The sequence below is a fragment of the Pan troglodytes genome, chromosome 7 (assembly GCF_028858775.2).
Source record: "Pan troglodytes isolate AG18354 chromosome 7, NHGRI_mPanTro3-v2.0_pri, whole genome shotgun sequence".
Taxonomy (NCBI): Eukaryota; Metazoa; Chordata; class Mammalia; order Primates; family Hominidae; genus Pan; species Pan troglodytes.
This window is the reverse complement of record NC_072405.2, coordinates 31555978-31568575: the sequence shown is the minus strand read 5'-3', so window position 1 is coordinate 31568575 and position 12598 is coordinate 31555978. Positions and strand designations below refer to the sequence as shown.

General features: G+C 45.3%; 1 protein-coding gene and 1 pseudogene across 3 annotated transcripts in view; one reads left to right on the top strand and one right to left on the bottom strand.

Annotated features, from left to right (window-relative positions):
* Window positions 1–12598, top strand: part of TNFRSF10A (TNF receptor superfamily member 10a) — a 36265-nt gene that overhangs the window by 18024 nt on the left and 5643 nt on the right. For 2 of the 3 annotated variants that reach the window (XM_001158464.6, XM_016959230.4), the window contains exons 3-9: window positions 6019–6132; window positions 6861–6972; window positions 8020–8093; window positions 8180–8278; window positions 8866–8897; window positions 9335–9517; window positions 11582–11654. In XM_001158464.6, the coding sequence (XP_001158464.1) occupies window positions 6019–6132; window positions 6861–6972; window positions 8020–8093; window positions 8180–8278; window positions 8866–8897; window positions 9335–9517; window positions 11582–11654 (687 nt within the window). The remainder of the gene's footprint in view (window positions 1–6018; window positions 6133–6860; window positions 6973–8019; window positions 8094–8179; window positions 8279–8865; window positions 8898–9334; window positions 9518–11581; window positions 11655–12598) is intronic. The other variant, XM_009455008.4, reaches the window with a different exon arrangement.
* On the bottom strand, window positions 1393–1844 carry LOC129135676 (large ribosomal subunit protein uL23-like; annotated as a pseudogene).

The window sequence follows — 12598 nt, the reverse complement described above, 5'->3', positions numbered from 1 at the left end:
GGCGCGGTGGCTCATGCGTGTAATCCCAGCACTTTGGGAGGCCAAGGCAGGTGGATCACGAGGTCAGGAGATTGAGACCATTCTGGCGAACACGGTGAAACCCCGTCTCTACTAAAAATACAAAAAAATTAGCCAGGCATGGTGGCGGGTGCCTGTAGTCCCAGCTACTCAGGAGGCTGAGGCAGGAGAATGGTGTGAACCCAGGAGGCGGACTTGCAGTGAGCCGAGATCATGCCACTGCACTCCAGCCTGGGCAACACAGCAAGACTCTGTCTCAAAAACAAAAAACAAAACAAAACAGAAAAAGAATTATATACCAGGACCAAGTAAGTTTTATCCTAGGAATGCAACATTGGTTAAAAACAAAGAAACAAACAAATAAACAAAAAAACTGAATGCCTTTTACAGCACTCAAGTCACCCCTTGAATGCATTGCTGCCTAGAAATTTCTTCTGCCACATACCCTAAATCACCTCTTCCCAGTTCAAAGCTCCACAGATCTCTAGGGAAGGGACAAAATGCCACCACTCTCTTTGCTTTCTTTGCTAAAATATAACAAGAGTCACCTTTGCTCCAGTTCCCAATAAGTTCCTCATCTCCATCTGAGATCATCTCAGCCTGGACTTTATTGTCCATATCACTATTAGGCTTTTGGTCAAAGCCATTCAACAAGTCTCTAGGAAGTTCCACACTTTCCCACATTTTCCTATCTTCGTCTGAGCCCTCCAAACTGTTCCAACCTCTGCCTGTTACGCAGTTCCAAAGTTGCTTCCATATTTTCAGGTATCTTTTCAGCAGCTCCCCACTCTACTGGTACCAATTTACTGTATTAGTTTTTTTTTTTTTTTTTTTTTTTTTTTTCGTGCTGCTGATGAAGACATTCCCAAGACTGGGCAATTTACAAAGAAAGAGGTTTAATTGAACTTACAGTTCTACGTGGCTGGGGAAGTCTTACAATAATGATGGAAGGCAAGGAGGAGCAAGTCATGTCTTACATGGATGGCAGCAAGCAAAGAGAGCTTGTGCAGGAAAACTCCCCCTTATAATAACCATCAGATCTTATGAGACTTACTCATTATCATGAGAACTGCAAGGGAAAGACCTGCCCCACATGATTCAATTACCTCCCATTGGATCCCTCCCACAACTTACGGGAATTCAAGATGAGATTTGTGTGGGGACACAGCCAAACCATATCAGTAATATTGTCCTTATACAATGAATTGGAAAGTGCTCCTTCCTCTGCTGTCTTTAAAAAGGGTTTCTGAATAATTGGTATTAATTCTTCTTGAAATGGTTGGTATCATTCAGTGGTAAAGGCATCTGGGCCTCAACTTTGTTTTTCTGGTGAAAACATATACATGTATTTAGAATTAGCCAGCTGGATTCAGTTTAGATGATCCCAATTTTGTTGGCAACATCCAAGACATGGTAATCAGGAGCCAGTCGAACATATGCCTTCTTCTCTCCATCAGGCCTAATCAGGGTGTTGAACCTTGGCCACATAAACGTCATAGAGCTTCTTCACAACCTGTTTGATCTGGTGCTTGTTGGTTTTAACATCTACAATGAACACAAGTGTGTTGTTGTCGTCTTCTGTCTTCTTCATGGCGTACTCAGTGGTCAGTGGAAGCTTGATGATAGCATAGTGATCAAGCTTGTTTCTCCTGGGGGTGCTCTCCAGAGTCTCAGTATCTTGGGCCACCGGAAGGTGGGTGATGTATGGATATTCTTTTTTTCATGGCTGTGGACACCTTTCTACACTGCCTTCTTGGCCTTCAAAACCTTTGCATCGCTTCAGCTTTAGGAGGGACAGGAGCTTCCTTCTTTGCTTTCAGTGCCATCTTGTGAAAACGACTTTTCTTTAGGAGTAGTTTTTGATAACTAAGTCAAAATCTTTACTTGCTATATGTCTATTCACATTGTCTCTTTCATCTTGATTCAGTTTCAGTAGTTTGTGTCTTTCTAGGAATTTGTCCCTTTCATCCAAGGTACCTAATTTTTTGTTGTACAGGTTTCATAGTATTCTTTTATAATTTTTTTATTTCTGTATAATCTGTAGTAATGTGCTCTCTCTCATTTCTGATTCTAATACAGTCATGCCTCAGTTAATGATGGGAACTCATTCTGAGAAGTGCATCATTGTGCAAACATCATAGAGTGTACTTCCACAAACCTAGATGATATAGCCTACTGCATCCCTAGGCTATGTGATATAGCCTATTGCTCTTAGATTACAAACCTGTACTAGTAGACAATTGTAACACAATGATAAGTATTTGAGTTCCTAAACATGTGAACATAGAAAAGGCCCAATAAAAATATGGTATAAAAGGTTAAAAAAAATGATGTAGTTGTCTAGGGCACTTAACATGAATGGAGTTTGCAGGACTGGATCTTGTCTGGGTGAGTCAGTGAGTGGTGAGTGAATGTGAAGGCCTGGGACATTCCTGTACACTACTATGGACTTTATAAACACTGTACATTTAGGCTACACCAAATCTGTAAATTTTTTTTCTTCCTTCAATATTAACTTTGTGTAACTATTTTACTTTATAAACTTTTTAATTTTTAAAACTTTTTCACTCGTTTTAACACTTAGGTTAAAAAACAAAAACTGTACAGCTGTACAAAAAATGTTCTTTCTTTATATTCTTATTCTATAAACATTTTTGTATTTTTAACTTAAACTTTTTTTTACTTAAAAATTTTTTTGTTAAAAACTAAGATAGAAACACACACATTGGCCGGGCGCAGTGGCTCACACCTGTAATCCCAGCACTTTGGGAGGCCAAGGCAGGCGGATCACGAGGTCAGGAGATCGAGACCATCCTGGCTAACACAGTGAAACCCTGTCTCTACTAAAAATACAAAAAATTAGCTGGGCATGGTGGCAGGCACCTGTAGTCCCAGCTACTCGGGAGGCTGAGGCTGAGGCAGGATAATCGCTTGAACCTGGGAGGCAGAGGTTGTAGTGAGCTGAGATTGCGCCACTGCACTCCAGCCTGGGTGACGGAGTGTGACTCCTTCTCAAAAAAAAAAAAAAAAAAAAAAAAGAAACACAGACATTAACCTAGGTCTACACAAGGACAGGTTCATCAATATCACTGTCTTTCACCTCCACATCTTGTCGCGTTGGAGGATCTTCAGGGGCAGACACACATGGAGCTGTCAACTCCTATGTCCTCTGATAACAATGCCTTCTTCTGGAAAACTGCATGAGGCTGTTTTATAGTTACCTTTTTTATTTGTAAGTAGGAGTACACTCTAAAATAACATTACAATGTATAGTATCAAAAATACATAAATCAGTAAGTCATTTATTATCATTATCAAATATTATATATAGAACTTCATTATATGTGCTATACTTTTAACTGGCAGTGAAGTAGGTTTGTTTGCATCAGCATTACCACAAACACCTGAGTAACGCATTGACTTATGACATTACTAAGCGATAGGAATTTTCCTCCTCCATTATAATATTATGGGACCACTGTCACATATGTGGTTCATTGTTGACCGAAACGTCATCATGCAGTGCGTGACTATAATTTGAGTCTTATTTTTTCCCTGTGCTAATTTTTTAACACAATTAGTTGTGCCAATATATCGATCTATTTAAAGAACTAGATTTTGAGTTCATTAATTTACTCTGTTGTTTTTCTGTTCTCCGTCTCATTAATTTCTGCTCTAATCTGTATTATTTTCTTCCTTCTGCTTGCTTTATCTATAGTTTGCTCTTCTTCTTTGAGTGTCTTAGAGTGGATTATTAGGTTATAGATTGAGATATTTCTTCTTCCTTAATAGACATTTAGGAAGGATATTTCTTCTTCCTTAATAGACAATTTCTCTGTAAACTTCAGCTACGTTAGCTGTATCCCATAGGTTTTGGTATGTTGTGTCTTCATTTTCATTCGTCTTATTTTCTGATTTCTCTTTTGATTTCTTTTTAGACCAGTTGGTTATTTAGGAGTGTGCTATTTAATTTTTATATAGCTGTGAGTTTCCCCAGTTTCTTCCTGCTATTGATTTCTAATTTTATTCCATTGTGGTAGGAGAGTGTATTTTGTATTATCTCTATCCTTTTAAGTGTATTGAGGTTTATCTTATGGCCGAGCATATGGTTTATTTTGGAGAATGTTCTATGTGCACTTTAAAAGAATGTGTATCTTGTTTTGATTGAGTAGAGTGTTTTATAGACATCTGTCCAGTCTAGTTGTTAATAGTGTTAATAGTGTTGTTCAAGTCTACTACTTTCTTGTTGATGTTCTTTCTAGATTTTTTTGGTATGAATTCCTATAGGTTAAGGAAACTATGCTTTGAAGTGTGGTTTTCATTGCAAGTATTTTCTCCTACTTTGTTTTCATCTTAGTCAAGATTTCTTCCATGCAGTTTTCTTCCTAATTTTTATATAGTTAACTTTATGCAACTTTTTAGTTTCTCGTGAGACTGAGAAGGTTCTTTCTCTCTCCAAACTTGTAAGAAAAATTTCTCATGCAGTACTTGTGTGATTTCACACTTTACAGTTGACACCTTGATAGACCTAGTCTCTATTTCCTTATAGGGAGAGCACAAGCAAGAAGCTTTATTATTTTTCAGCAGTAACCTTAGTTGCCCCAGTGCCATTACTGAATAATCACATTTTTATCATTGATAGTGTCATCATCATAACACATCAGCAAGGAAGTTTTTCCTTCACAGTGGCGCGGTGGCTCACTCCTGTAATCCCAGCACTTTGGGAGGCCGAGGCAGGTGGATCATGAGGTCAGGAGATCGAGAGCATCCTGGTGAAACCTAGTGAAACCCCGTCTCTACTAAAAATACAAAAAATTAGCCGGGCGTGGTGGCACACTCCTGTAGTTCCAGCTACTCGGGAGGCTGAGGCAGGAGAATCGCTTGAACCCGGGAGGCGGAGGTTACAGTGAGCCAAGATCACGCCACTGAACTCCAGCCTGGCGAGAGAGCGAGACTCCATCTCAAAAAAAAAAAAAAAAGCCTTTATTATTTTTCAGTAGTAACCTTAGTTGCCCCAGCACTATTACTCAATAACCACATTTTTGTAATTGGTGGTGTCGTCATCGTAACACATTATCAAGGAAGTTTTTTTTCCACAGTTTGGGTTTTCTAAGAGTATCTTTCAATATCAGTAAATATGAATCAGAGGAGAGGGATAAATAAATGGGCACTGAAAGGGGAGAGTGAGGTCACCTGAAGGGGCGAAGCCCTGGAGGTGAAGGTCGAGCCTCCAGACATGGGCTCCCGCTGGCGACAGCTCCTGCAGGCTGTCACCTCAGTGCCTGGAGACCCTCTGCAATCCAGGGCAGCATGAGGTAGGCCTTCTTTCTGTGGATCATTCTTTGACTCTGTACAGGGAGGACCCTTTTTTCCTTCCATTTTCCTCCCATGGCAGGTGGCATGGGCTGTATCTGAAGCCTTCCCCTCATCGCTGTATTGTTTCTGTGCCTGTTTGTAGCTTCTACTGACCAAGAGCTCACTGAGGGCAGGGATTAGGACTTTTTGTGAGTTTCCAGGGATGCAGGTGGCATTGCCCTGGTCTCTAGGCCTATGTGGCCATTAATCACTTAAAACACAGCCACTTTGAATTGAGATGTGCAGTGAGTGAAAAATACACTCTGGGTTTCGAACACTTAGTATTCAAAATAAAAGAAAATATCTCAATGTTTTATCTTGTTTACATGTTGAAATGCTAATGTTTTGGATATTTTAGGTCCAAAAAGTACATTGTTAAAATTAATTTGACCTCATTCTCTTTTTACTTTTTTAATATGGCTCTCATAGAATTTGAATTTTGCATGTGGTTTGTATTGTATTTCTGTCAGCAGCGCCAGTCAGAGGTGTGTATAGATGCAGAATTGACGACAAGACCAAGCCAAGAAGATGGGATTTCTCTGTCTGGGGTCTACTGATGGCCAAAAGAAGAGTTTCCCAGCCACCGCCACGAGCCTCTGGGAACTCTGTGGCAATTCATTCATTGGCTTTTCTCTCCCTTCCCAGGATCTCATAGATCAGAACATCCTGGAGCCTGTAACCAGTGCACAGAGGGTGTGGGTTACACCAATGCTTCCAACAATTTGTTTGCTTGCCTCCCATGTACAGCTTGTAAATCAGGTACAGAATGTGTGGACCTCTTGTCCAGAGGTGGAGTGAGGGGCAGTGAGATGGGAGTTGTAGCCAATGTGAGTCAGGGAACCAAGTTCCAGCCCAACTTGGTCTTCATCATACCCTGTTCCATGGTTATGTCTTAGGTCCATAAAATGAAACAGAAAGAAATCATTTTTATAATGCATGCCACCTGGTAGTGCAAACTATCAGCTCCAAGAGGGTAGGGGCATCATTACAGCACAGAGAAGGCCTGGCTGAGTGGACAGGGCTGAGTTTCAGCAGTGGTACGGGTCTGCTCTGGGGCCACGCTCCCCCTGGGCTGTGTGCTCCTGGCAGGTTCTCAGGCTCACTCAGCCTTCAGTTTCTCAGGCGCCTCCCTCTTCCTCAGCAGGCTGGGTTTTTGGGAAGTCACCCAAGGGCTCCTCTTCTTGCAGACTCTCTCACATACCATGTGCCTCCTTTGCTACTGACCATGCGATCTAAATGGTGCTTTTTCCCTAATCTGATGTAATAAATAATGAATCATGGTCCTTTTGTATGACTCCAAGTGTTGGTGACAGCTGAAGGGTGGGTGTCCTGTGTGAGCCCGAGTGTGCTGGTGCAGAATCTGGCCCTCAGAACTCCTTGGCAAACTGAGTTGAGCTGAGCTGAGGGGGAGGGAGTTGGGGTGGTGAGGAAAGGTCAAGGGACACGTCAGGGAAACACATTCCCAAAACCTTGTACTCTGTCATCAGATGAAGAAGAGAGAAGTCCCTGCACCACGACCAGCAACACAGCATGTCAGTGCAAACCAGGAACTTTCCGGAATGACAATTCTGCTGAGATGTGCCGGAAGTGCAGCACAGGGTGAGACAACAGCCAAGGGGCTCCCAGCAGCCTCAAAGAACCCACAGAAGCAAGGAACCCTAAAAAGACCTGAATCTCCTTGTACCCGTATCTATCAGCCCTGACCCCATGGTGCCTCCACCCCCATAGGTGTCCCTGAGCCTGTGGCGTCTCCTGAGCCTGCAACCTGCCCCTCCTGGTCCATCTGCCTGTCCCCACCCCTGTCCCCTGCAGTGGCCCCTTCTCATCCCTCCCCAGCACTAGTCCCCTTGGCCAGCCTGACTTGTTCACTAGGCACAGGAGGCCATGACTTAGGGCCCACAACAGAGGTACATGAAATATTTTATCTTGAAATCATAAGAAAATAATGGTATAGAATCCAGCTGGGGTTATATTTATATTTAAACAAATGGAGTCATAAAATGTAATTTTTAATATTTGCTTGTAATTCAAGAAGACAGAAATGCCCACGGCCCACAAAAATCATAATAAGGCCATGGGTGGAGCTCCTTCAAGTTCTCATGAGGACCTGAGCCCACCCAGCCGGCCTCACCCCTGGCCCCTGATTTCTCAATAAGTCCTGTCTTTTTCCTATTTTGGTTTTGGAAGCAAAGAGTAATTGCTCTTCTCTGGTCCTCCAGTGTTTGCTGTGATTGAGAGGAACCAGCAGACAGGTGGGGGCGAGGGCTCACTTGTACTGTGGGTTAACTGGAGGAAGGGGCTCAGCTTGTGGCCACACGGGCTTGTGATCTTCCCCTGGAGTGTGATTCCTCCTAACGCAGGCCTCCCCTGCAGCCCAGGGAAGATTAGTGTGTGCCCAGCACAGAAGCCTCCTGGAACTGCAGCTCTGACCCCAGAGCAGGGAGGCCAAGGGGGTAAAGTGTGCATGCTCAGACCCTTCCCCAGCCTAAACAAGGGAGCATAGGGGGACCCCCTGCAGACACGAGGAGACTATCCTTCCCCTGACGCCTTCTCAGGGACATTGGGCAGGGAGAGTGGCTCCTCTTTCATCCCACCTGGCCAGCTTTCCATCAAGAGTCCCCCCTCTCCCTCCCTGTGTGTACCCAGGTGCCCCAGAGGGATGGTCAAGGTCAAGGATTGTACGCCCTGGAGTGACATCGAGTGTGTCCACAAAGAATCAGGTACAAAGCCCACTGGGGAAGCCCCAGCTGCAGAGGAGACAGGGACCAGCAGCCTGAAACTCCTGTCTTTTCCTGTCTTTTCTCAGGCAATGGACATAATGTATGGGTGATTTTGGTTGTGACTTTGGTTGTCGTTCCGTTGCTGTTGGTGGCTGTGCTGATTGTCTGTTGTTGCATCGGCTCAGGTAGGTGCTGGCTGAGGGCAGGGGCTCTGGGCACTCTCTGCCCTGCCTTCCTCTGTTCCCACAGACAGAAACGCTCACCCCTGCCCCAAGTCCTAGTGTCTCTGGCCGGGCTCTATCTTCCTCCTTGTGATCACCCCCCATCCTCCCATCCTGTGCAACCCTAGGGCCCTGGTGTCATCCGTCCCTCTCCCAAGGCTGGGGGTCCCCTCATCTCCCAGCCAAGTCTGGGAAGGCAGGGCCAGTTCCTCCATTGTTCAGGCCCATCCAGGCAGGGGGCAGTCAGCTCCTCAACTGGATGACAAGAGTCGAGACGAGAAGTGGTTGTGGGATTTATGTAGCTTTGTTCAGAGCAAAACACAGAGCAGAAAACAGTGATTTTCCACTTGTTTGTTTTTAGCCTACTTCCCTTTATGCTCCCCGCTCCTGAAGGATCTCCCGAGTTAGCAAGGCCTCATGTGGATCCCCAGGCCCGGGGATCTTTGTCCAGTGTCCCAGCCCCCAGCCCACCCCTGCCCAACACTGCCCTCTAAGAAAGAGTGCTGCATGGGCCCCTCCCTGGCCACTAAGGGAACCGTCTTCTCTTCTAGGTTGTGGAGGGGACCCCAAGTGCATGGACAGGGTGAGTTGATTTCTCCAGGAGCTGGGGGCATCAGGGGCTCAGGAACTGCTTCTTGCCCACAGTGTAGTCCAGGTGGGTGGGTCCCCATGCTCTCATGGCTGCCCTGAGTCTCTGAAGTGGCCTGGACGCTGTGGATTGACTATGGGGGACACAGGCCATTTTGAGCATCATACAGGCTGGTGGGCCATTCTGTAGCCCTGTGCTTCCTACAGCCCAGGTAAGACCCTTACCCCACAGCCTGTACCCTGGGGATGGGGTGAGCCCCCAAGCCCAGCACCAGGACCTGGCCCCAGCAGCAGGTCCTGGATGTGCTGAGCATGGACTTCCTGGAGTGACCTCACTGGGAGGGGGTGGTGGCAGCAGGTCCAGCTGTGCCCTAGGGACCCCGTGGGGAGCCCTGGGTGTGGGCTTCTGAGTTGGCTCTTTGCCTTCCTAAGGTGTGTTTCTGGCGCTTGGGTCTCCTACGAGGGCCTGGGGCTGAGGACAATGCTCACAACGAGATTCTGAGCAACGCAGACTCGCTGTCCACTTTCGTCTCTGAGCAGCAAATGGAAAGCCAGGAGCCGGCAGATTTGACAGGTGTCACTGTACAGTCCCCAGGGGAGGCACAGTGTCTGCTGGTGAGTTGGGGACAGGCCCCTCCAAGACCTTGTAGGCAGGGGGTGAAGGCCATGCCTCGGCTCTCCTGGCCAAAGGGGAAGTGGAGCCTGAGGGAGATGGGACTGCAGGGGACGGGGCTGCGTGGGAAAAAGCAGCCACCCTCACAAGGGGACAGGCACTCTTCCAAATGTCTGCTTCTTAGTCCCTGTCCTGTCCTTGCCATGTCCTCAGAAACTGGAGCTCCAGAGGAATAGAGTGGGGGTCACAGGGTTTGTTGATGACTGAATAAGGCTGCACGGTCTCCACTGTGTGCTCCTACAGAAGTTAGGGAGCCCTTGCTCATAACAGCAGGGATTTTAAATTTACTCTGAAATTATTATTGCATTAAACATATTTGGATATAAATCTCTGCCCAAATTTCTGCATATGGTTGTATGGAGGATTCCAAGAAGAAGCACAATTTCCAAGTCAGCCTGTAACAGTGCTGCTTACGGTGTACACGCACATACACGCACATGCACACACATGCATGTACACACATGCACACACACATGCACGTACCCACACATACAGCTACACACATGCACACAGCCCCCTAGTGTTGGTTTCTACCAGTTCATGTATTTTGATTTGACATTGAAGGGCTTTTTCTTTTCTTTTTCTTTTTTTTTTTGCTACTTAGGAAAACATTGTTTTAAACGAACATTTCTTTGTTTTCACTGTTTTTGCCTAAGATCAGTGTCTTGTCTTTCAGAGTCTTTATGAGAAGGCCTGCTCTCCTACTCATGCTTTTTCTCACATTCAGACAGTAGATTCCTAATTTCTTCTTGCCCCTTTTTGTTCTAATATTTTCAGGTGCAGCAGCTTTAATTTTTAACCAGTGAAATCTGTAGATACATTTACCTTTTCATTGCTCACTACTGTAGAAAGACCTTTTGCCAACACAAGACGAACTCCTCTAACTTCTTATGGAGATATTTTTTTCAATGATGTGATTTTTGCATATAACTTTATAATCTAAATGGAACTTGTTTTGTGTTTCAGAGCAAAGCGAGGCACTCCCTGAATTGTTCTAGTCACTGTCTGGTTTTTCCAACCCCTTTGAGCTGCCGATTCTCCCATTTCCCTCTGCTTTGGGTCCCTCCTTAATCACAGGTTAAATGCTCATCTAGACAATGATCTCCTTCCACCTAGACTGTTCCATTCAGTTCCTTTCTTGCATTAGTACCCATTTATTCTAACCAAAAATGTAATTAAAAAAAAAAAAGGCGGCAAACATTAAAAAGGTCAATAATCTCTCCAGCTTGATAAGGTGCTTTGACATGAACAAATGGTTTATATATTTAAAATGAGAAATTTTAAACTATCAAAAGGTACTCAGTGAGTAAAGAGAGCATCCTCCACTCTGCAGTGCCCTGGGCCTTTTTCCTCAAGTAACTATGAGATATCATTTCTTGTGATTCTTTGTCCAAATCTATGCATCAGTGTATGTGTATACAAAAGACATTATATTATTAACCAATGGTCCCCAACCTTTTGGCACCAGGGACCAGTTTTGTGGAAGACAATTTTTCCATGGACTGGGAGGTGAAGATGGTTTGGGGATGATTCAAGCACATTACGTTTATTGTGTACTTTATTTCTATTCTTATCACATTATAATATGTAATGAAATAATTATACAACTCATCATAATGTAGAGTCAGTGGGAGCCCTGAGCTTATTTTCCTGCAACAAGATGGTCCTATCTGAGGGTGATGGGAGATGGTGACAGATAATCAGGCATAAGATTCTCATAAGGAGTATGCAACCCAGATCCCTGACGTGCACAGTTCACAATAGGGTTTGCACTCCTATAAGAATCTAATGTTGCCACTGATCTGACGGGGTGGAGCTGAGGTGGTAATGCCAGCAATGGGGAGTGGCTGTGAGCTATGCGGGACCAGAGGTTTTCCACCATCTCCATGGTGACCCAAGGGGGAAAGTGATGTGCTACAGGTCTCCGGGCTGGCTGGTGGTCAGGGTCAGTACTAGACTGCAGGACCCCTGACTCAGACCAAGGCGTTCCCCACTGTGTGTTACAGGGACCGGCAGAAGCTGAAGGGTCTCAGAGGAGGAGGCTGCTGGTTCCAGCAAATGGTGCTGACCCCACTGAGAGTAAGTGTTTTGCTCCTGGAGATGCAGCAGGAATGGTGGGAATAGGGACGGTGTCCTAACTGGTGTCCCCATTGCTGAGAGTGCTCTTCCAGAGCATTCCATGCCAGAAACTGGGGGTCCTATGCTATAGACCATCAAGACCCTAAATTGTCTCCTCCCATCTCTTCTTCCCACTCTACCTCATCCTTTCTGCACCCTATTAATGACACTAGCCACTCTGTCTATCCTCTTCTCCACCTCCTCTCTTCTCCTTTGTTGTTCAGGAGAACAGCCCTGAGGGGCTGCCCTGTCCTGCATGGCACCACTGACTTCAGTGGGCTAATAGCTCTTTATCTGTGCCTAAGCCCAATTTGCAGAGCTGTTGTATAAACTACATACTGATTCCAAAGACTTAATGCAAGAAAGAATGGAAAATATTCCACTCATTATTTTGTTACTGAAACACCAGGGGTTGGGTCTAGGTCTTGGTGCTCACTGCACACAGAGGGCCAATCACTGAGACAACGAGTATGGACAAGGAAGAATACTTTCATTGAGTGCTGTAGCCAAGGAGATGGGAGCTCAGTCTCCAATTCATGTTCCCTGATGGACTAAAACTAGGGGTTTATATAGTAGGAATAAAATGTAACAATGTGGGCCGGGCACGGTGGCTCATGCCTGTAATCCCAGTACTTTGGGAGGCCGAGGCGGGCGAATCACGAGGTCAGGAGATCGAGACCATCCTGGCTAACATGGTGAAACCCCTGTCTCTACTAAAAATACAAAAAAAAATTAGCCAGGCTTGTTGGCGGGCGCCTGTAGTCCCAGCTATTCGGGAGGCTGAGGCAGGAGAATGGCATGAACCCGGGAGGCAGAGCTTGCAGTGAGCCAAGATAGCGCCACTGCACTCCAGCCTGGGCAACAGAGCAAGACTCTGTCTCAAAAAAAAAAAAAAAGTAACAATT